Here is a 24,179-nt window from a genome sequence, read left to right as displayed (position 1 = left end):
AATATTGGCTAACTGGCAACGTCCGTCACTTCACTCTTGCGGTTGCCAACGCGACAAGAGTTATTTTAGCACTTTTCCAAGTGTTTCCTTCGAAGTGCCGGGCTTAAGTGGCGCTCAAGTGCCTCGTGAGACACTTATTAACGATTTTATGTATCCGTCAGACACTTAAGTAGACGATTAGACGGATAAATCACGAATTTCACCACTGACGGAGCGACGACGTACGTCCGTCCTCAATGGCGTCTCGGGACCGACTGAATACAGGCCCGTAAGAGTAGAGGTATTATAGCACTGTTCCTTCCCTCCCTCCCTCACTTCCTCTCCCTCCCCCTCCCTCCCTCAACCCTCCTCCTCCTCCCTGGCTACGGTAGGTGATGTGTCATGGTTTTCCTCAACCCCCAACCCCAGCAGAGCAACCCCACAACCTCAAATGTGTGAAATATGAATCAAAATGTGGAGGAATGTTTAGATTTTTCGTATTTTTGTTAATGGGGAAAGTTTATGAATGAGTCCTTTACTATAAATACTATTACTATGGTACTACTACACTTGGGGAGAGAGAGAGAGAGAGAGAGAGAGAGAGAGAGAGAGAGAGAGAGAGAGAGAGAGAGAGAGAGAGAGAGAGAGACTTAATGAACTATATATATATATATATATATATATATATATATATAGAGAGAGAGAGAGAGAGAGAGAGAGAGAGAGAGAGAGAGAGAGAGAGAGAGAATTTTAGTGTATTGTGCTATTCTAAATACAAAAAAGGGCCCTCTCTCTCTATATATATATATATAGAGAGAGAGAGAGAGAGAGAGAGAGAGAGAGATAATACAAAGTAAAAAGGCTTCAAAATAATAATAATAATAATAATAATAATAATAATAATAATAATAATAATAATGTCAAATTCCTATATCTCCCAAAAAGTACCAATCCATTCATCTGCAATTACATTCCTTTCTCACCTAGAGCTTACACTCCTATCTCTCCCAAAGCTACTTTCCTGCCCCTCCCAAGATCTATATAAGTGCTTCTTTTTTTTCACCAAGTGTCCAAACCACCTAAGTGTTATTTATTTAGCTTAATAACAGTAACGAAGACTAACAAATAACAGGCCTTCAAACTCTACTGCGCTTCTTTTTTCACCACATGTCCAAACCATCTGTTGGCTTAATAAGAGTATTGAAGGCTACGAAGAATGGCCACATTGCTGAATAATGATGGCTAATACTGGGCCTCCAAACTCTGACGTGCTTCTTTTTTCACCACATGTCCAAACCACCACGGTGTTATTTGTCTGGCTTCATAATGGTAACGAAGACTAATGAATATCTGACCTCCAAACTCTATTGTGCTTCTTTTTTCACCATGTGTCCAAACCACCTAGGTGCTATTTGTTTGGCTCAATAACACTAACAAAGATTAACGAATAACAGGCCTCCAAACTCTATTGCGCTTCTTTTTTCACCACGTGTCCAAACTGTCTAGGTTTATTTGTTTGGCTTTATAACTGTAACGAAGGCTACAAAGAACGGCCACATTCGTTTGTCGATTACCCCGAATAGATCTTCGTCCCGATTAGCAGTTCCTCGGAGTATATACACCGTCGATTCCTTGGAGTAATCCACTAAATCCCCATCCATATAATTACATATTCATTAGTATTTAAAAAGCTTTCAGTCAAATAATTCAGTTTCACAACGACAAATGATGGGGTACCATGCAGAGTACGGAGACAGGGAGATTCAACGTTAGTCGAGGGGAGCAAAGACCCCCAACACCTGGCCAGGTCATCGAATATAGAATTTAGGCCAAGGGCCAAGCACTGGGACCTATGAGGTCATTCAGCGAATACAGAATTTAGGAAAGGTTAGGATCACTCACGCCTAGCCTACCCATGTCTCCCTACTCCGCATCCGCCCCAAACGACGCCCCTCGTACCGTGACCCCAGGAACGACCAGCTAAGGTCAAGGTCAAGGGACCAGAGAAACGACCAGCTAAGGTCAAGGGACTAGAGAGGAACGACCAGCTAAGTTCAAGGTCAAGGGGCACTCACCTTTCCGTCGCCGCTGCCCCGCTGACCTCCGCCATCATGGCCGTCCATTCGCTGAAGATCTCGTTGGCGTCTGGACTCAGGACCTCCTCGTCGTACCTTCGGGAAGTCGGGAGAAGGAGAGAGAGAGAGAGAGGGTGCGATTACGTATTGGGGCGTAGTTCGACGTACAATCCTCGACGTACAAGTACGGACACCGCCCTACTTATGAACGGGCTACATTCAAGACGGCAGTTCGTACTGAATTGTTCGTGTCCATTTAAGTAGAGTATGATATAAAATCAATACAGTACTGTATGTTTATTAATCTAACAGCAAAATACAGTACAGTGTACATACAGCGTTGTATTTTACGGAATTAGCACGCAAAACAAAATCCGAACTTACGGTTGAAAAAGGGGACATCTGAATGTTCGTAAGTAGGGTGGTTTCTGTAAAAATGACTCTTATCAATACACAAAAGCCACAATTAAATCAATGTACTGACACCACCACCCTCCTTACTAACAATCAACTTACGAACATTCAGAGACACAAATAAATGGGATCGCAAATTAAAACCGTGTTCAGAACGCTCTTTTGCCACTCGAATGTTCAGAACTGTGTTTCAGGATGAAAAACATGAAGTACTGTACTGATTTTATATCATGCTGTACTTAAATAGCAATGAGCAGTTCAGTAACCAACTTTCAAAGAATTCAACATGCAAATGGCCATTTGGAACGTGACCTTGTTCATAAGTAGGGTGGTGTCTGTACAATCCTTGACGTACAAGTTAAATATGATTCGTATTCAAATAAAAAAGCAAAATTTAAATCAACATACAATCCTTGACGTACAACTTAATTGTGACTCGTATTAAAACACAAAAGCTAGGATTAAATCAATGCACAATCCTTGACGTACAATTTAAACATGACTCGTACTCAAACAGAAAAGTGAGATTTAAAATGATGTACAATTCAAACAAGACTTATTCAAGCACAAAAACAAAAATCTAAATAATCAACAATTCAACATCAAAATTAAATGTGTAACTTTTCGAGAACTGACACAACGTAACGTCATGCAAAGCCGTAACATAATCAACGAAAAACTACTCGCTCTAAGATACACAGCGCTTACGAAGCCTACCATGAGTCTGTGAGGTACAGCGTCCAGGCTTAAAGATAAAACGTACTTACCTGAACATTACTTGTGGAAGACATGTTATTATCACAACTCATAAAAATCCCGTGATAGCACGAGTCACTAAACACATAGGACGGAATGGAATGCAGAGTTTAGGCCGCAGGCCAAGCGCTGGGCCCTGTGAGTTCATCCAGCGCTGGGAAGGAAACTGGACCTAGGTAGGTTTGAAAGGTGTAACTTTGAAACAATTGTTAGGAGAAGGTGGATAGCAAGACGGACGATAGAATATGAAATGAGGTACAGTAAAACAATCAAAAGGAATGACAGGGGTCGCAACTCGGGGCCGAAGGGGCGCTGCAGAGAACCTTAAGTAATGCCTACAGTGCAACGTACGAGGTGCACTGACGGCGCTACCCCGCTATGGTGTCAAGTAGGCTACGTGGCAGAAGCATGGCTACGTGGATTCTGTCGAGGCAAATAGCTAAAATCCACGAATACTTGACACCCCTCTAAAAACTCTTATACTAACTGCCTATTTTGATAGTTCAAACACCAAAAAAACCCTCTAAAAACACTTATACTTGAGTATTTTAATAGTTTTATCACAAAAAAATGCATTTAGTCATGAAAATGATATGAAAATACAGTAATTAGTGAATATTTCCCTACGTGAAATGATTTTGCAAATTCCGTACGCACTTCCAAATGAGCTAGAGCCACCCCGCTTGTCTGGGCTTAGGACCGGCTGAGAATTTCAGCGAGGACACAGATGTGTAGGACATTCAGTGTTATCAGATTTGGAGTATGAATACGCCATATTATTTGGTGTGTATCCGCCTCAACGAATTAAGTAGCCATCACTACACTACTAAAAGCAGTTCCTAAGTTGCAGACGTAACGCTAAATACGACCGCCGTTTATGCAAAAAAATTTACAGGCGTCGACTCACATCAACGACAACTCGCTCGCGTTTTCGAAACGTGTACGAATGCTGTAACGAGGAACTCTAAAAGAATAGAACAGAATGCAGAATTTAGGCCAAAGGCCAAGCGCTGGGACCTATGGGGGTCACTCATCGCCGAAAGGGAAACTGACAGTTAGGTTTGGAAGTTGAAAACTTCGCAGCCGCACCATGAAACAACTGTTAGGAGAGGTTTGAGGAAAGTCAGACGGAAGAAAGAGATTATGACCGGAGGTGCGGTACGAGAGACGAGAGAGGTCGCAGCTGGGGAAGGGACGCCGCAAAGAGCCTTAACCAATGCCTACAGTGCACCTCACTAGCCCGCTATGGGGAAGACACCCTGAAAGATACTTACTACAAAAAGGGGCCTTTAAGCTCATCTTCAACATACCATATTGGGAATAAGTTTCCCAATTTAAAAGCAGGTTACTTAAATTACATTAATTATAAGTTAATCCACTTCAGAGTTAGTATTTGTTAAGTCCACAAACTAGAGTGAATTCTGCGCACAGGCTGTCCCTTACTTAAAAGGCTGTACGACACAGCGTACAGACATTCTTGCTCAAAAGTAATTGTTTTGATATCTTTATCATAAACTTTGCAAAGTTCCTTGAGGTTATTAACAGCACTTGGGGAAAGTTACAAGCGCTTATCTGCTTGGAAAGTCATACAATTTATACAGCAAAATACCAATTTAGAATTCTGGTCAAAGAACGCTTCCCAAGAGCTTTCGCCTACGCCGTAAATACCCAAAAGCATTCGGGAAGGATCAATTTGATTTGCCCTTAATTGCGTATCGGTTGTAGACACTCGCGCATACGGCGTACGACAGAGAAGATTTTGGTCTTCCGGACGTACTGGCACGTAGGGCGCGCTCGTAAGTAGGGGACAACCTATACCAGACTGCCATTTCACAACCCCGTTCCCTCAGCACTCGTTGACGCTTAGACTCGCATCCAGCGTACGGAACTACGCAAGCCAGACTACATCACAGCACCACACCCTTCCGGACAATGCCGGGGGGGGCTTCCCCCCCGGACGAGCGGCGACGGCCACGCGAGACAGAGAGGAGAGAGAACGACGAGCAAGAAATAGCAAACCTTCTTCCGGGGATGGATATCCGCAGGTGCATCTTTTTGGGCCGCGTTCCCGTGGGTCCGGCGGCTGGCAGGCTGACCCCGGAACTGACAGAAGACCTGTTGGAATGACTGACAAATTGATAATCCACCGTTAGAGCCATGGAGTGACGAAGGGGGGGGGGGCTTACGGCTGATGCTTCTTCTACCATGCAGACCTAACAGGCAAACGCACATACGCACACACTCGCATACACAAAGACGTGACGAAATAAAAACACTTTAACGCTTCTCTAAGTGGTGTTTAGCAAGAGATTTGGAAAGAGTCTGCGCCATACTCAGTTCCCCTACGTTAATGACCAGGAACAGAATATAAAACTGAGGCCGAAGTCCCAAGCAAGCCCTGGGACCTACGAGGTCACTCAGCGCTGAAACGGAAACCGACAGTCAAAGGTTTGAAAGGCGTAACGTGAGGAAAGCATCGCAGTTGCACTGCGAACGTAAGATGGAGGAAAGAGATTATGAATAGAGGCAGTACAGTAAAATGAATTCAAAGGTCAGTAGGAGCTATTGAAATCTGTTGAACAAAAGGCTAAGAGAGAATATCATTCGAGAAACTCGCCGGGGAACTTGAGTATCGACGCTGACGGGCAAAGATGAATGCGAAACTGAAAACACCAAGTGAGGCCATTGGCAAAAATCCATGCAGAACACACTTACGGCAACATTCAAACACAACGTTCAAATTAATCTAACACTATATACAAAACTGAATAATGTAAATTAACGTAAAAAGATTTAAGAATCAGTTACGACAAATATATCAAAACAAAATCGGGATAAATTCATGTCAAAATGTCTAACAGAAAACTTAACGTACAGAAAAAAAGTTCTTGCAAAAACATAAAATCAATATACGGTCAATCTTGCCTTAAGATTTAACAGATTGGTGAGTGCTGATTGAAAGATATATTATTATTATTATTATTATTATTATTATTATTCAGTAGATGAACCCTATTCATACGAACAAGCCCCACCTAAGGGGCCACTGACTTGAAACTCAAGAACCTTCCAAAGAATATCAAGGTGTTCCTTAGGGCAATACAAAAAGAGGTCCCCTAATTAAAAAAAGAGAAAAATAAATTAATAAATAGATAAAAATGGATTAAAATGCAAGGTGAATCGCATTAGGGTAGCGATGCATTGCACTTCTGGTTGATCGTCCGGAGTTCCAGAGTCCGACAGTGTCAGGAATACACATTTACCCTCGCAAATACAATATACTTGATCCTAAAATATATTCTGTAGCGGCATTTGAACTGCTTAAAATACGGTGGCCTTAAATGCGGAAGGAATTTTGCTCCTGAAATACTTTAAATAAAATATTTTACCGTACCATAAAACAGGCAGTGGAATACTTCACCTAAAATACACACCTAAGATCTGTCTTAAAATACATTTCGGTAAATTACTTCCGTACAATATACAATACGAGCATACAATATATTGTATCCACATAACACTGCCCTAAATTGGGAGATTGCAGGATCTGCAAAAACACAAAACTGAGAATAATGGTATGTACTCCCTTGCGTTCCTACTGATTTTGCAGATGCTGCAAAAAGGACCCCCTAAATATTCATGAAAAGCATTGCAGAATCATTCTGAAACTGCAGTAATTTGTGTATCAGTGTTTCGTGAGCCTAACTGGTGGTATATCTCAATGTCGAGAACTTTGCAGATGCCGCAGTTTTCCATTTAAGGGCAGAATAGATTAGGGAATTGGTCTTAAGATACATCTTGATAGAGGACCACGATTTTATGAACCGTCGTAGGGCCCCAAGTTCACAGGAAGCTTTGGAAATTACCTATACGCAACCTAATTTGCATACGATAGAGCTCGTTTCCAATCTGACCTATGCAAGAATTGAACTGAATACAGAATTTAGGCCAAGGGCCAAGCACTGGGCTCTATGAAGTCATTCAGCGCTGAAACGGTATTCGATCGTAATACCGATCTCCTTGCATTTGAATACATTTTTACCTATTTATGAATTCCATTTTTTCATTTTTGATAAGTGAGATTTCTTCTTTACCTCCTCCTATCTCTTCTTCATAACAAACACCTTCATATTCTTTGAAAGTCCCTGGAATCTCAAGTCTATAACGGCCTCTTTGGTGGGCTCGTTCCATATGAATTGGGTTCTTCATAATAATAATAATATTACAATCAGCAGCCATCAATCTACATCTTGTGCGAAACAATTCCGCCATCTCCGATCTGTACAGGACAAGACGATGGGCGGAATTCTTTCGAAAGTGGCAAACTGACAAAACGTGGTGGACACAAAAATCAATCTAGGGTGACAGTACTTCACTTTCAACGGACACTTTCGGTGCGTTTTCTCTGTCAAAACCGGTTGTCGCGTCTTTTCGTTGGCGTGTTTTGTCCGTCAAATCCCGGTTTGCGTTAGGGGGGCATACCCCAAAATATCATGGCTCTCGTTAGTGCCAACATGCCGGAAAAGATGCGTAACAGAGCGCTGTTCTAGTTATACAAAAGCGTCGCAAAAGTGTTCGCTGAAGTGACGTACTGTCTTCAAAACGAAAAACAAAAATGAATGAGCCACGATGCAGTGCTTAGCAGACTTGGCGTGACAGCACATGGTACGGACCACAAGGCAATCCCCGGGTTACGGCGTTCCAAGCTTACGGCACTCTAAAAGACATTCATCAAAAACTATTTCCCGGGTTACAACGCACGTTCTGGCTTTACAACCCGATCCGACGGAAGAAATATGGCTCCAAAGAGGGCAGAACGGTCAAAATCTGGAGGCGTTTTATGAAAAACTCAATAAAAATTCAATTTACATCAGTTACAAGACACCCGAATGATTAAAAGTCAGGTTTTCTTACGATTTTCTACGACATTTCGCGTTACGACGATTTTTCCTTACGACGTGGCGTCGGAACGCAACCCCGTCGTAAACCGGGGACTGCCTTACGGTACCACCCTATTCCTCGGTCGCTCGTCGAGCACTCACCCCCCGGCCTTAACTTCCTCCAAGTCGAAGTAGTCCAGCATGAGGTCGTCTGCCCCGACGCTGGACGTTGTGTCAACGCTATTGGCTCGGCTGCGGTTGCTTCCAGACATGACTGCGGAAAGAGGATTGCGTCAGACTCGTGTTTTCGGATGGCGTTCTAGAAAGCTGTAATAAATTGCATTTAGTTTCTGGGAGGTAACATAGAGCCTATGTTATATCCTGTGCTTGAAACCTAGATTTCTGATGAATAACAAAGTCTGAAAGCGTTTGAAAGCATTTGCCTGACGTGAACTACTTGAGTATGAATCCCAAAGTCTATTTTAAACTATTTTAAGCATTAATCCAAATTGTAATCAGCAAAATTCACTCATGAAAGTATTTCGTTAAGAGAAAACGACATAGATTTCAAAGAGTAATCATCCATAATATAATATTTTCACAAATATATAACTACTATAGACATTCAAGTTTCAATCAGTGTGGAAATAAGCGAATGACAATCTTGACAATCTTACGAACGGCGGACCTTCTTCCCGCTAACCTTGCTTAAGCTGCGAGTGGCTCGGCGGAGGAGGCGAGGTCCCCAGGTCGTTGAACAGTCCGTCGTCCGTGAAGAAGGAGGACACCAAATTCGAACCCCCGAACATCAGCCCGGGCTGGTCCGCTATCTCGTCGTCGATGAGGAAGTCCTGGTCCAGGTCGCTCCTGCCGGTGTTTAGGGTGGGCGTGCACTTGCCCGAGTGGTTGGAGTGCTCCCCCGAGTCCGTCAGGATGCTCATGGCGCTGGCGGACTTGTGGGATTCCATCGACGACTCCATGACGTTCCTGAGGTCGATGGACGACAGCCTTGAGAGCGGAGGGAGTCCACCCGGAGGCTTTTTGGCGTCGGGTGGCTGGTGAAGAGGAGGCTGCGTCACCTCGCCACTTTCATTCTCCTCCTGGTCCTTGTTCGTAGGCGAGTCCTGCTGGTCTCGGTCGCTCCTGGGAGTGCCGCCTGAATTCAGGATGCACTCGGATGACTTGGGAACGAGGCTCGGAGCCGTTGGTGCTGCCTTCATGGCGGGAGGAGGCTTCGCCTCCACCGTGTCCCCTTCTACAGACGTGACAGTCGTCTGCTCAGACGAAAATGCCGAGTCCACCGACGACTCTATCTTCGTCTCCGGGCTCACCGGCGCCATACCGTCTTCCGTGGTGTCTGTCTCTGTCGCCCTGGTGTCTGCGCTTGCCGCGGTGCTTTCGAGGTCCTCCTCCTCCGTGATGAGATCGACGGTGGTGCTCTTGCGGCCTTCATCTTCCGTGGTCAAGTCGACGGTTTCGCTCAGGGATTCGAGAATCTCGAAGGAGGACTCCGACTGGGGAGAGAGGAGCTTGATTCCCGAGTCGTCCGGGGTCTCCGCGCTGCGCTTGCCGCTCTCCATGCAATCGTCTGTCACCTGCGACCCGCACACGCTCACTTCCACGAACACCGCCTTCTCTCTCTTCTCCTTCTCGGCCGTGTCTCTGTACGCTTTGCGCTCGCCCACGCAGTTGTTGATGCTGCCCTTGAAGGCGATCTCGAACGCCTTGTCGCCCCTCTCCAGCGAGGAGAGCCCCTTGTCGTACCCGTTCTCGTAGAAGCTGCCGTGGTGGTCGGCCTCCAGAACCACGTTGCTGTCTTTGTGCGTCTCGACTTCCACCGACCCCACGATGAGGATGTCCTCCACGGGCTGCGTCACCTGGTGGAGGATCAGGTCCTTGCCCTCCTGCGTGAGCTCGTTCTCCCACATCTGGTCCAGGCCCCTTTGTGCTTCGTTCTTCTTCGGGGTGGCGATGGTGTTCTCGCTGTACTCCAGCTTCCGGCAGACCGGCTTGCTCAGCTCCACCGTCTTCTCGGTGACCGGCATGACTAGGATCGGCGTCTTTTCGAGGGACGTGGGCCGGACGATCGGCTTCTTCAGGTTGCTCCTCCGCAGGACCGTCGGGGTCTGCTGGACGTTCGTCTTCCTGACGTGCTGCGGCGTCTCGATCATGGCCACGCGGCTCTTGACTAGACCCGAACTCCCGGGTATTTTCGTGACGCTGGGACCTGGGGACCCAGAGGAGGAACCACCACCACCACTGGTTGAGGAACCAGTACCGGTAGTTGTGCTGCTGTTATTGCCGCTCGCAGGGGACGCCGTGGACGACAGTCCGCTGCTCCTGTTCTGGGACGTCTGGTAGCCGTAGCCGTACCGGCTGCGGCTGTAGGGGGCGAACTTCTGTCTCGCCATCCCGTAGGTGATGGTGCTGTCTCCGCGCTTGTCTCTGCTGGAACCCCCGGACTCCGACTTCCTGTCCAGTGACGACTGCGTTCCCCGCAGGCCCGCCAGGGGGCTGGCTTTGCTTTCGGTAGAAGGAGTCTTTTCTTTGCTCTCTAAGCTCTGTCTCTTAATCTCAAAGGAACTTGTACCGTTGAACTGTATTTCCATACTCCCCCTCGACTTCTTGGAGGAGGACGATAGCTGCTGGTGCTGCTGTTGCTGTTGCTGTCGGGTCTTCTTCAGCCAGGCGTCCGAAGCGTCTTCCGCGCTATCCGCATTGCAGCGGGAGTCTGCCGGAGGAGTCTCCGTCTCGCCCTCCCCGCCCCGGATCCTGTCGCTCTCGCTGGAGGACCCCAGACCCGAATCCAGCTCTGCGGCGGACCTGGTCGAGGAGGATTCGGAGTCGCGGGATTCCCGCGGCGTGCGGAGGGCTGTGTTTAAGTGCTGGTGGTCCCCCACGGAGGGGGTCTTGAGGGGCGTGTGAAACAGGGACCTTATCGACGGGCTTTTCGTCCTGGACGAGGCCGCGTTCGAAAGGGGGCTGTTTTGGATGCTGGGGCTGTTGCAGACCGGCGTCGACGGGACCTTCGGACTGACGGGCTTCACCGTGACGACCTGCGGCTTCGGAAGCTGGCGCGTGTGCGCCGTTATGCGACTAGAGAGTGCGCTGTTGTTGGGCGTCGTCGGCTGCCTGGGAAGGACGACATTCGACGCCCTCGACGGCGTAGTGGTTGTTGCTGTCGGCGCGACGACCTTCGGCGAGTCTACAGAGTCCAGCAATCTCCTCCTCGCACGGACGAAAGCATTGTCGTCATCGTCGCCGTGCGCTAAAGAGTCTCCAACGACGACGCCGCCGTTCCCGTTCGTGCTCTTCCTGTTCTCGTTCTCCTCGTCGCACAGGTCGAAGATGTTGGAGTTCGAGTCCGAGCAGGTCTGGGCGTCGCTCAGGATCGAGTTGACGCTGTCTGTGCTGTCGCCCGACTTGGCCTGCGAGCTGTTGCGGAAGCCGAACCTGTTCAGGGAGTTCTTCGGGGTGGGTCTAGAGGGAGCCGGGGCGACTACGGCTGTTTTGTGGGGAGCTCGGCCGTGTAGCCCTGCCGGGCTGGATCCGCCTCCTCCTCCGGAGCTCCTGGAACCCGAACGCGTCCTGGAAGATACGGAAGGCGATTAGCACGGGCTCTTTTTTGGGCCATTACACGAAGCCACAAACGTAAGTGAGTTATACATGCAAACAGATCTTTTCAATTGTTCCTCTCTCTCCCATTCTCACTACACGTACAAACCATTTCTAACTACGAACCTGCTAACACATTTCAAATGTTCCTCTCTCTCCCATTCTCACCACACGTACAAACCATTTCGAACTACGACCCTGAAAACCCATTTTGTGTATTTATAATAAACAGAGAGGCGTGACTCTCTCACGAAATGACACGACACGAATTCCATGACGCACAGACTGTTTCAAACATTCCTTTCTCTCCCATTCTCACCACACGTATGGACCGTTTCGAACTATGAACCTGCTAACCCATTTTGTGTATTTACAATAAATACACAGGCATGACACAAATTCCGCAATGCACAGACTGTTTCAAACGTTCCTCTCTCTCTCCCATTCTCACCACATGCACGAACCATTTCAAACTACGAACCTGCAAACACATTTTGTGTATTTACGATATAAAATAAAATAAGCTCCTGGATTCATCACATCAATTAATGAGACCTTGAATTCACCCATTTATATGAAGCCGTTCTTGTGAATGAATAAAATATGAATTAATATTCATAATACATTTATATGAAGCAGTTCTTGTGCATGCATAAAATATGAATTAATATTCATAATACAAGTCCCAAATATACAGATGGTGGCCACATACACCCAGGATATACACAGGGAATACACAAGACATATACAGATTGGTATTCACGCAGGAATAGTCAAATGAGTTCTTGTTTTGGATAATGGTCATAACAGAAGCCTTGAATACACAGAATATTCACCCAAATACACAAGGGGGACCACACAAACATACACAGGGGATACACAGAAGTACACGCATCACCGTCTACGATGCAACATTCAAACGAGGCGTCACGTCGAAAACAGTTTGGATAACGTTCAAACTAGAAGCCTCAAATATACAGAAATTATTCACAAATATACAGAATACACAAAAGTACACACAAGAGGGACTACGCATAAGTACACAGGGTGTACGCAGAACGTGTGAGAGGCTGAGTATTTACACCGTAATAGTTACTGTGTACTCCAGCATGGCACTTGTGGTAGGCAGTAGGCACAAGTGTCAACTGATATATAATCCTCTCCTGCTGCGAGAAAGAGAGAGAGAGAGAGAGAGAGAGAGAGAGAGAGGGGGGGTAGGGAGGGAGTGGGAGGGAGGGAGAGGGACAGAGGAATGTCCCAGAGAGAGAGAGAGAGAGAGAGAGAGAGAGAGAGAGAGAGAATGCATAACAAGGAGGTGTCATCATCAGCAAAAGGGTTGACAGTCAATCTTATTACATCATCTTTCTCTCTCTCTCTCTCTCCCCTTCTCCAGAGAGAGAGAGAGAGAGAGAGAGAGAGAGAGAGAGAGAGAGAGAGAGAGAGAGAGAGAGAGAGCCCCAATTCGAAATCTATTGAGCAAATGAGACCAGGAAACAAAACAAAAGACGTTCGAGAAATTCGCAGCTTAAATGGCTGCCTGGTTACCCAAGCCCTTTAATTGAATTACCCCCCAAAGACCTTAAGAGAGTAACCTACTTGAGACTGGTAATCCCCGGGAGAGTAATCCCGTTACCGCGGATTACCCGGCAGAGAGAGAGAGAGAGAGAGAGAGAGAGAGAGAGAGAGAGAGAGAGAGAGAGAGAGAGAGAGAGAGAGAGAGAGAGAGAGAGAGATATTTGAATGACTTTACCAGAGAACTTGACCATAATACGACAAAAAGCTTTATGTGAAACATCTGTTGGATTAGTTGAGAGAGAGAGAGAGAGAGAGAGAGAGAGTATATGAATTTTTATCATTATCTTAAAATTATATTTAATAACAAATAGAGAGAGAGAGAGAGAGAGAGAGAGAGAGAGAGAGAGAGAGAGAGAGAGAGAGAGAGAGTAAATAAATATATGAATTTTCATCATTATCTTAAAATTGTATTTAATAAAAAAGAGAGAGAGAGAGAGAGAGAGAGAGAGAGAGAGAGAGAGAGAGAGAGAGAGAGAGAGAGAGTAAATATATGAATTTTCATCATTACCTTAAAATTGTATTTGATAAAAAATAGAGAGAGAGAGAGAGAGAGAGAGAGAGAGAGAGAGAGAGAGAGAGAGAGAGAGAGAGAGAGAGAGAGAGAGAGGTGAAATCCCCCCACCACCCCACCCCACACCCCACACCCCCCAAAAACCAAAGACAGGCACCCACCTGGACCCGGGAACGTTCAAATTAGGCGTCCGGCTCTTCGCCTGGTCCCCGCCGTTCCGCGACCCGAACTTGAGCCCTCGCTTGGCCCCATTGCTGCTGCTGCTGCTGCTGCTGCCGTTGTTGTTCCGCTGTCCGCCTCCTCCAACGCCTCCTCCTCCTCCTCCTCCTCCAACACCTCCAACACCTCCTCCCCCTAAGGCGTTCTGCCCGTCCAGAGGCAGACCTCTGTCCTGTCCATCGCTCTTTGGGCTGTTGGAGTTGCTTCGGCTGTTGCTCTTGCTGTTGCGGCTGTTGTTGCGGCTGTTGCGGCTGTTGTTGTGGCTGTTTGCGCCCTTTTTGCTGTTGATGTTGTTGTTGTTGTTCGCTGTTGCGGTTGAACCACTCCCCCTCTGCGCCTGGGTGTGGAGAGAAACGACATCATAATAATAATAATAATAATAATAATAATAATAATAATAATAAATAATAATAATAATCATTACATTTCCAAGCACTGGAGTCCCAGAAACTCGTACAATATCAAGATTTGGATTCCCATGAATCAAAGAAAGATTCTGATACAATTCCAAGCACTGGAATGTCAGGTATTGGTACAATTCCCAGCACTGGAGTCCCAAGAATTGGTACAGTTCCAAGATTTAGATTCCCAGGAACCGAAGTAAGATTCTGATACAATTCCAAGCACTGGAATGTCAGGAAGTGGTACATTTCAAAGCACTGGCATCCCAGGAATTGGTACAATTCGAAGCACTGGATTCCCAGGAATCAGAGCTTTAGATTCCAGTACAATTCCAAGCACTAGATTCCCTGGAATTGGTACAATTCTAAGCATCTGACTCCCAGGAATCAAAGTAAGATTCTGATACAATTCCAAGCACTGGATTCCCTGGAATTGGTACAATTCCAAGCACTATATTCCCAGGAACTGATACAATTCCAAGCCCTGGAGTCCCAGGAATTGGTACAATATCAAGATTTGGGTTCCCAGGAATCAGAGCTTAAGATTCAGGTACAATTCCAAGCACTAGATTCCCTGGAATTGGTACAATTCTAAGCACTGGATTCCCAGAAATTGGTACAATTCCAAGCACTGAATTCCCAGAAATTGGTACAATTCCAAGCATTGGATTCCAATGAATTGGTAAAATTCCAAGATTTGGATTCCCAGGAATCAGAGCATTAGATTCCAGTACAATTCCAAGCACTAGATTTCCTGGAATTGGTACATTTCCAAGCACTGGATTCCCAAGAATTAGAGCACTACATTCCAATATAAACCCAAGTGTTGTAATCCCAGGAATTGGTACAGTTCCAAGCACAGGGTTCCCAGGAATTAGAGCACTAGATTCCAGTACAATTCCAAGCACTGGAGTTCCATGAATTGGTAAAATTCCAAGCATTTCATTCCCAGGGATCAAAGTAAGATTCTGATACAATTCCAAGCACTAGTTTCCCTGGAATTGTACAATTCCAAGACTTGGATTCCTAGGAATCAGCTTTACAGTAGATTCCAGTGCAATACCCAGTATTGGAATCCCAAGAATTGGTACAATTCCAAGCACTGGAGTTTCAGGAACCATACAATTCCAAGCACTAGAGTCCCTGGAATTGGTACAACCCCTGACGTTGGATTTCCATGGATTGGTACAATTCCAAGCACTAGATTCCCAGGAATATATATATATATATATATATATATATATATATATATATATATATATATATATATATATATATATACCAACCTCTCTCAGCCTCCATTGAGGAACAGGCAAGTGAGACTGTCTCTCCATCTCTCTCTATACGAGAGAGAGAGAGAGAGAGAGAGAGAGAGAGAGAGAGAGAGAGAGAGAGATCACAGGACTGAGAGCTATTTCACCAACGGTGTCGAATGCAATACTGAGATTCAGTATTGATATCCACCCTCGGTTTATCTGATAAGGAGAGAGAGAGAGAGAGAGAGAGAGAGAGAATCACGTATCCCAGTCTAAAAACATCATATGGCAATCGTAATCACCGACCCACAATATGGCAACATCATCATCTCCCTTCGGGGGGGGGAGGGTATTTCAAGGTCACAGACGTCAAATTCACCCTTTAAATGTAAAGGAAAAAACGAAGTATTTTGAAACGACACGAAACTTAATGGAACGATAAATTATTCCTATAAGGATATAATGGAAATGAGTCACGTTCCCGTAAAGTATCGTTCAAAGGTCGACTTTATAACTTGAGTTAATTTACCCCCACTTAAATTAAAGGAAAACGGAAGCATTTTGGAACTACACGAAACTTAATGGAACGATTAATTATTCCTGTAAGGTTATAATGGATATGAGTCACGTTCCCACGAAGTATCGTTCAATGGAGGTATTTAACGCTTGCCTCAATTTATTCACATTTAAATTAAAGGAAAATCGAAGCGTTTTGAAACGAGACGAAACCCAATGGGAAGACTAATTTCCCCCATAAGAATATAATGGCAATACCTCCTGTTCCCACAAGTCATCGTTCAAAGGATGTATTTACCGCTCGCCTCAATTTACTCCCATGCAAGTTAAAGGAAAATCGAAGCACTTTGAAACGAGACGAAACCATACGGGAAGCATAATTTCCCCCATAAGAATATAATGGAAATACTTTCCATCCCCACAAAGTATCGCTCAACAGAGGTAGTTATCGCTCGTTATTGTTTCCCCCATTCAGAAATATAATTATATTCTCTAATTTCATTCATAAATTTACTATAAATATTTACTATATATTTTTTACTACTTACTACTTTGGGTATAAAGGACTTTCTTCTCGTCTTCAGGACGGTAATCGCGCCAGTAATCGCGCCGGTAATCCCATTTATGGTAATCTCCTTCCTCTGTGTTGCACAGGTAATCTTATTATTAATCTCCTTTGTGCCGCCGTAATCCGTAATCCCAGTAATCTCTACACTACTGTAATCAGTAATCTTTGAATTACTCGTAACCCGGTGGTTACTATGCTCAGTAATCTCCTTCCTGTGACTGGTAATCGCCATGGAAGTGCCAGTAATCCCAGGGTTACTAGACTCAGTAATCCCTTTCCTGTGACTGGTAATCCCCGTGGAAGTGCCAGTAATCCCAGGGTTGCTACACTCAGTAATCTCCGGCCTATTACATTCAGTAATCCCGTAGTTAATACACTCAGTAATCTCCGGGTTAATACACTCAGTAATCCCCTTCCTGTGACTAGTAATCTCTGAATGAGTTCTGGTAATCTCGGGATAAGTATCACAGATCAAATCGACGTGAGTTCCATTAGTAATCTCATGCTGAATCACGTCTGTAATCTCCTGCTGAATTTTATTTGTCATCTGCTTATTTCCATTTGTAATCCCCCGCTGATTTGTAACCTCCTGCTGAATTCTATTCGTAATCTCCTCCTTGTTTCCAACTGTAATCTCCTGCTTACTTCCATTAGTAATCTCCTGATTACTTCCATGAGTAATCTCCTGCTTAATCTCACCAGAATCGGTGCAACGTTCTATTGTATAAGTTCCCTGCCTTAGTAATCTCGGGATATTGTCCGTGCGCGTCTGTCTGTCACGCCCCTGCTCGGGATTCTGGTGGGCATCACTCTGGGCATCGCAGGACCCCGGGGGACGCCCGGGGGATCGCCCCCGGGGTACCACCCACGGGACAGAGACTTTGGAATGAGAATTCTGATGACCACAAGTCACATGACTTTCGGACGTTGTACGCGACGAGGCCCTGCCGTGCCCCGGGTTCTGGGCATCGCAGGGCATCGGGGCACCCTCGGGGGATCGTCTCCGGGCTCCCTCCCACAGGGTGGACCTCGTTATCTCCCCCCAGGAGGAGAATTTGGGGTAGCAGCGCCCCCGGTCGAAACGGGGGTACTTTGCCCTGAGAACTGGCATGCTTGTGGGTGTCTGAGATACCTTGGCAGCGACATAGAGAGAGAGAGAGAGAGAGAGAGAGAGAGAGAGAGAGAGAGAGAGAGAGAGCGAGAGAGAGAGAGAGAGAGAGAGAGAGATTAATAGTATTATCAAAACAGTTCAACCAGGCCACTGGATTAAGAGAGAGAATGACACAGAGAATGAGAGAGAAAGTTACAGAGAAAGTTATGGAGAGAGAGAGAGAGAGAGAGAGAGAGAGAGAGAGAGAGAGAGAGAGAGAGAGAGAGAGAGAGAGAGGTATGACTCTGACGTCACCACAAAACACTACGTGCCCACCCCAGCCAAGAGGGGCTTAGCTCTCAAAACACCAAGTCACACTCTAGACAGGAAGAGTCACCCCGAGTTTAAAACTCGGATTTAACTGCGTTTTAAGGAACACTTCAGATAAACCAAACAAGACATGAATAAAACTCGCTTAAACCGAATGCCACAAGGGTATAAAACTGGTTTAAACCAGCGTTTATGTCGGGGTTTTTCGAACGCAAGCACTTGGGAAAGCTAGCTGTGGTCATTCCATTCTTTTGTAAATATTTTCTAAAAATAGGCTAAAATCCCGTCTTCAAACGATGCTGGACACAACGAGACACCCCACACAAACGCAGAGAACACCAGTGAACACCAGTGAACACAGGAGAACACTTTGGGGATGTTCCTGAACACAACAGAATCGGGCACACAGAACAGACTCTATTACTGTCAGCAAATATTTCCTTGAAAATCCGCTTGAATCCCGTCTTTATATAATGTTGCAAGCAACGAGACACTCCGTATGAACGCAGAGAACACCGTAGAACACCGCAGAACACTTGGGTGTCCGTGAACACAGGATGAACACCACAATTCGGAGCACACACAACTGAACAATCAACCCATTCGTCCGAAAATATTTCCTAGAAACTCGGTAAAATCTCGTCTTCAAACGACGTTGCACGCAACGAGACACCCCCCCACAAACGCAGACAACACCGTAGAACACCTCAGAGCACCGGAGAACACCCTGGTGTTCCTGAACACGGGATGAACACAACAAAATGGATCACGCACCACTGAACAATCAACCCATCCGTCTGAAAATTCTCCCTAGAAATTCGGTAAAATCCCGTCTTCAAACGACGTTGCACGCAACGAGACACCCCGTGGGAACGCAGGGAACACCCTAGAACACCCGTGAACACCGGAGAACACCCTGGTGTTCCTGAAACGCATCGGATCAACACAAAATGGAGCACGGGACTAAATCTATCGGGGTGGTGGGTAAGCAACGCCACTCCGAGAAAATACACAAACAGGCAACTCTCTCAGTTCCTTTATCTGGGCCCTCGGCGATCTAATCTCGACCTTATGTTGAGGGGTAATTAAGGGTCGAATTGGCAACTCGCGAGGGGTGAGTACTTGCAAAAAATACACAAGATGCCGCGTTGGCAACACTGGGCGGCGGCGGCGGCCCAGGCTCGCCAATATTATGAGAATGTGCAGAGAGAGAGAGAGAGAGAGAGAGAGAGAGAGAGAGAGAGAAAGAGAGAGATTGAGGTAGAGAACGAGGGAAAGAGAGAGAGAGAGAGATTGAGTAAAAGAAAGAAGGAGAGAGAGAGAGATTGAGTAAAAGAGAGAGAGAGAGAGACTGAGGGAGAGAGGGAGAGAGAGAGAGATTGAGGTAGAGAACGAGGGAAAGAGAGAGAGAGAGAGAGAGATTGAGTAAAAGAAAGAAGGAAGAGAGAGAGAGAGAGAGAGAGAGAGAGAGAGAGAGAGAGAGAGAGAGAGAGAGCCAATTGAAAAATAATAATAATAATAATTTATTAAAAAAAATATTAAACTTAAATTCAACATAAAGTCAATTTAACAAGTTTTAAAATAATAATAATAATAATAATAATAATAATAATAATAATAAATTACAAAAAATATTAAACTTAAATTCAACATTTAATTAATCTAAGCAATTTTATAATAATAATAATAATAATAATAATAATAATAAACTTAAAAATATATAAATCCTAAAAGAGGAAAGTTACCTTCTTCATCCAAGCACATCAAAATAAAAACTGACATTAACCAATAATAATAATAATAATAATAATAATAATAATAATAATAATAATAATCATAATAATAATAAGAGGAAAGAGGAAAGTTACCATCCACATCCTGGCACTCCAAACCAACATATATATATCAAATAAACCTCCCTGAACTACTGAACTACGGACCACCACCACCAGAGACGACATGCCGCCCACCACCCGCCGCCACCACCACCGTAAAACTCACAGATCCGAGACATCTGAAGAAGCGCCACACGAGGGAGTGGACCAAGGGCGCGGGTCTCGCGACCGCGCCGCCGTGAGGCCGAGAGTCCTCATCGTCGTCCGGGGCCTCAGGCGAGTCGTCTATGCTGGAGTCCGAGTCGCCCGGGTTCTCGTCGGTGCGAGTCATATGGGCCGACTCAGTCTCTCGCACGGCGTACGAGTCATCGTGCTTTCACCATAACTTGAAGGTTTTCTTCACCAAGAATTTGGCCGAATCAGCAATTCTTCTCTACCAGGAGTTTGGCCGAACTAACAGTTTTTCTTCACCAGATCTTTGGCCGAATCAGCAATTTTTCTTTGCCGGAAATTTGGTGAATCAGCAGTTTTTGTCTTCACCAGATATTTGGCTGAATCAGCAATTTTTCTCCACCAGATATTTGGCAGAATCAGCAGTTTTTCTTTACCAAGAATTTTGCCAAATCAGCAATTTTTCTTCACTGGATATTTGGCCAAATCAGCAATTTTTCTTCACTGAGAATTATGCAGAATCAGCAGTTTTTATTCACTGGAAATTTGGTGAATCAGCAATTTTTCTTCACCATAAATTTAGCCAAACCAGCAACTTTTCTCCATTGGATATTTGGCCAAAATCAGCAGTTTTTCTTCACTAGATATTTGGCCAAATCAGCAGTTTTTCTTCATTGGATATTTGGCTGAATCAGCAATTTTTCTTCACTGGGTTTTTGGCCGAATCAGCATTTTTTCTTCATCAGGAATTTGGCCAAACCAGCAGTTTTTTTTTTTATCAGGAATTTGGCCAAACCAGCAGTTTTTCTTCAAGACAAATTTGGCCAAATCAGCAATTTTTCTTCACCTGATCTTTGGCTGAATCAGTAATTTTTCTCCACCGGATATTTGGCCAAATCAGCAGTTTTTCTTCAAGACAAATTTGGCCAAATCAGCAATTTTTCTTCACCTGATCTTTGGCTGAATCAGCAATTTTTCTCCACCAGATATTTTGGCCAAATCAGCAGTTTTTCTTCATTGGATATTTGGCCAGATCAGCAACTTTTCTTTACTGGGAATTAGGCAGAATCAGCAATTTTTCTTCACCAAATATTTGGCCAAACCAGCAGCTTTTCTTTACTGGGAATTAGGCAGAATCAGCAGTTTTTATTCATTGGAAATTTAGTGAATCAGCCATGTTCTTCACCGGAAATTTGGTCGAATCAGCAATTTTTCTCCACCAGGAATTTGGCCGAATCAGCAGTCTTTCTTAATTGGGAATTTGGTCAAATAAGCAACTTTTCTCTACTGGGAATTTGGCCAAATCAGCAATTTTTCTCCACCAGGAATTTGGCCAAACCAGCAATTTTTGTTTACCAGATCTTTGACCGAATCAGCAATTTTCATTCATCAGACATTTGGCTGAGTCAGCAATTTTTCCTCACCAGGAATGTTGGCGAATGTACTTTCACTGAACCAGCAATTTTTTGTGTCATACTTTCACCAAACAGCTTTTTTTTTTAGTTATACTTTCACTATACAGCTATTTTTTGAGTCATACTTTCACCAAACAGATGTTTTTTGAGTCACACTTTCACCAAACAGCTATTTTTTGAGTCACACTTTCACCAAACAGCTATTTTTTTGAGTCACACTTTCACCAAACAGATATTTTTTGAGTCACACTTTCACCAAACAGCTATTTTTTGAGTCACACTTTCACCAAACAGATATTTTTTGAGTCACACTTTCACCAAACAGATATTTTTTGAGTCACACTTTCACCAAACAGCTATTTTTTGAGTCACACTTTCACCAAACAGATATTTTTTGAGTCACACTTTCACCAAACCAGCAAATTTCCTGTCATACTTTCACCAGACTCGCAGCTTTCCTCCACCTGAAACATGACCAAATCAGCAACTTTCTCGGCGTACTTTCACCAAGCCGGCCACTTTCCTCCGCAAAACGGGTCGTTCCACACTTTCACCAAGCCAGCGACTTTTCTCCACCAGGAATACCACCAAGTAGATTATATTTTTGCTATAGTTTCACCAAGCCAGCAACTTTTCTCCACCAGGGATGTCACCAAGCAGATATTTTTTTTATAGTTTCACCAGACTTATATATATTTATATATATGAATATAAATATATATAAGGGGACAGAGGTCAAAGTATTGGTACCAAATATTGACAAGAAGAGAGAGAGAGAGAGAGAGAGAGAGAGAGAGAGAGAGAGAACAAAACCCGTGAGACTGGAATTCCAAACACCAGTCTCCACGCGATATCTGACTTCCGCCAGGCGTGACGTCACTTCCGTTCTCCTCTCTGCACTAGCTGACGGAGAGAGAGAGAGAGAGAGAGAGAGAGAGAGAGAGAGAGAGAGAGAGAGAGAGAGAGAGATTGTAAACAGTCCTTTTGATTCCGTGTATGAAAATCCAGTTCACCTCAAATGTCCAGATTTCACTTTAAATTAATCATTAAAAGGTCCACATTTCACTTTAAAATAATCCCTTAAATGTCCACATTCTTGAAATCCCTAAAATGTCCACAGCTTACATTTAAAAATACACTTTAAAATGTCCACATTTCACTTTAAATTAATCATTAACATGTCCACATTCCACTTTAAAATAATCCCTTAAATGTCCACATTCTTGAAATCCCTAAAATGTCCACAATTCACATTATAAATACCCTTTAAAATGTCCATATTTCACCTGTTATAAATCCCTTCAATGTCCACATTTTTAAATAGCTTAAATGTCCACATTTCACCTTAAATCCCTCTAAAATGTCCACATTTTAAAAATCCCTAAAATGTCCACATTTCACCTTAAATCCCTTTAAAATGTCGACATTTTTAAATCCCTAAAATGTCCAGATTTCACCTTAAATCTCTATAATTTCCACATTTTTTAAAACCCTAAAATATCCACATTTCACCTTAAATCTCTTTAAAATGTCCACATTTTTTAAATCCCTAAAATGTCCACATTTCACCTTAAATCCCTTTAAAATGTACAAATTTGTTTGAATCCCTAAAATGTCCACATTTCACATCAAATCCCTACAATGTCCATTTTTTTTATTTCACATCAAATGAATCCCTCTTTGCCTTAAAAATCCAGTTCACCTTAAATAAACCCTTTAAAATGTCCACAATCCACCTTAAAATTTAATCCCTGAAATCCCTAAAACGTCCACACTGAAACACGGCTTCAATCCACGGGCCACAAAAGCGTGACGGACACACCAACACTGACATTGAGAAGTAAAAGGTCTGGATCCAAATTCTGCCTTCGAAATCCTTTTAAAATCTCAATAATCCCCATCGAATGAATCCCACATGGAAACGCCGCTTAAATCCACTGAAATCCACGGCCCACAAAAGCGTGACGGACACACAAACGCAAGAACACACACGCTGACACTGAGGGAAGGAACTATATCTCATGGAAGGCTCAAGAGTAGAAAAGGCTGGATATCTCCCTCCTTATGTCGGGGTATTTCAGGATTATAAAGCGACTGCTGGGGTTGTGATTGGAGATGCTTTGTTGGAGAAGGGGTTGTTGGGGATTCGGTAACGTCCGGGGATCGATAACGGGTCCTGGACCGTTATTTTTGGGGGGGGAAAGGACCGTGTTCGTGGTGGGACGTCTGGGTTTGTCGAGAGACAGGTGGATACTGACTCTGCTGTAGTTAGAGAGAGAGAGAGAGAGAGAGAGAGAGAGAGAGAGAGAGAGAGAGAGAGAGAGAGAGAGAGAGGGTGGTTTATGGTTTTGTGTGTGGATCTATCTCTCTCTTCTATGATAATAATTCATTCTCTCTCTCTCTCTCTCTCTCTCTCTCCTATAATAATAATTCTCTCTCTCTCTCTCTCTCTCTCTCTCCTATAATAATAATTCTCTCTCTCTCTCTTTTTATTGTCTCTATCTCTTTATACGTAGACACACTCTCTCTGTCTCTCTCTCTCTCCTTTCATATTAACTCTCTCTCTCTGTCTC

General features: G+C 44.4%; 1 protein-coding gene across 14 annotated transcripts in view; it reads right to left on the bottom strand.

Moving 5' to 3' along the window:
* Positions 1 to 24,179, bottom strand: part of LOC136838284 (serine-rich adhesin for platelets) — a 53,995-nt gene that overhangs the window by 19,004 nt on the left and 10,812 nt on the right. For 3 of the 14 annotated variants that reach the window (XM_067103149.1, XM_067103155.1, XM_067103152.1), the window contains 5 exons: positions 13,967 to 14,361; positions 8,808 to 11,692; positions 8,267 to 8,378; positions 5,244 to 5,351; positions 2,055 to 2,150 (listed from right to left, as the gene is read on the bottom strand). In XM_067103149.1, the coding sequence (XP_066959250.1) occupies positions 2,055 to 2,150; positions 5,244 to 5,351; positions 8,267 to 8,378; positions 8,808 to 11,692; positions 13,967 to 14,361 (3,596 nt within the window). Of the gene's footprint in view, positions 1 to 2,054; positions 2,151 to 5,243; positions 5,352 to 8,266; positions 8,379 to 8,807; positions 11,693 to 13,966; positions 14,362 to 15,711; positions 15,863 to 16,745; positions 19,183 to 20,186; positions 20,448 to 24,179 lie in introns of those variants that run through there. The other 11 variants (XM_067103153.1, XM_067103154.1, XM_067103148.1 and 8 more) reach the window with 10 other exon arrangements.

The sequence above is a fragment of the Macrobrachium rosenbergii genome, unplaced genomic scaffold (genome assembly GCF_040412425.1).
Source record: "Macrobrachium rosenbergii isolate ZJJX-2024 unplaced genomic scaffold, ASM4041242v1 60, whole genome shotgun sequence".
NCBI classification, from domain to species: domain Eukaryota; kingdom Metazoa; phylum Arthropoda; class Malacostraca; order Decapoda; family Palaemonidae; genus Macrobrachium; species Macrobrachium rosenbergii.
The sequence above is the reverse complement of the archived record's forward strand: the minus strand, read 5'-3'. Positions and strand labels throughout refer to the sequence as shown.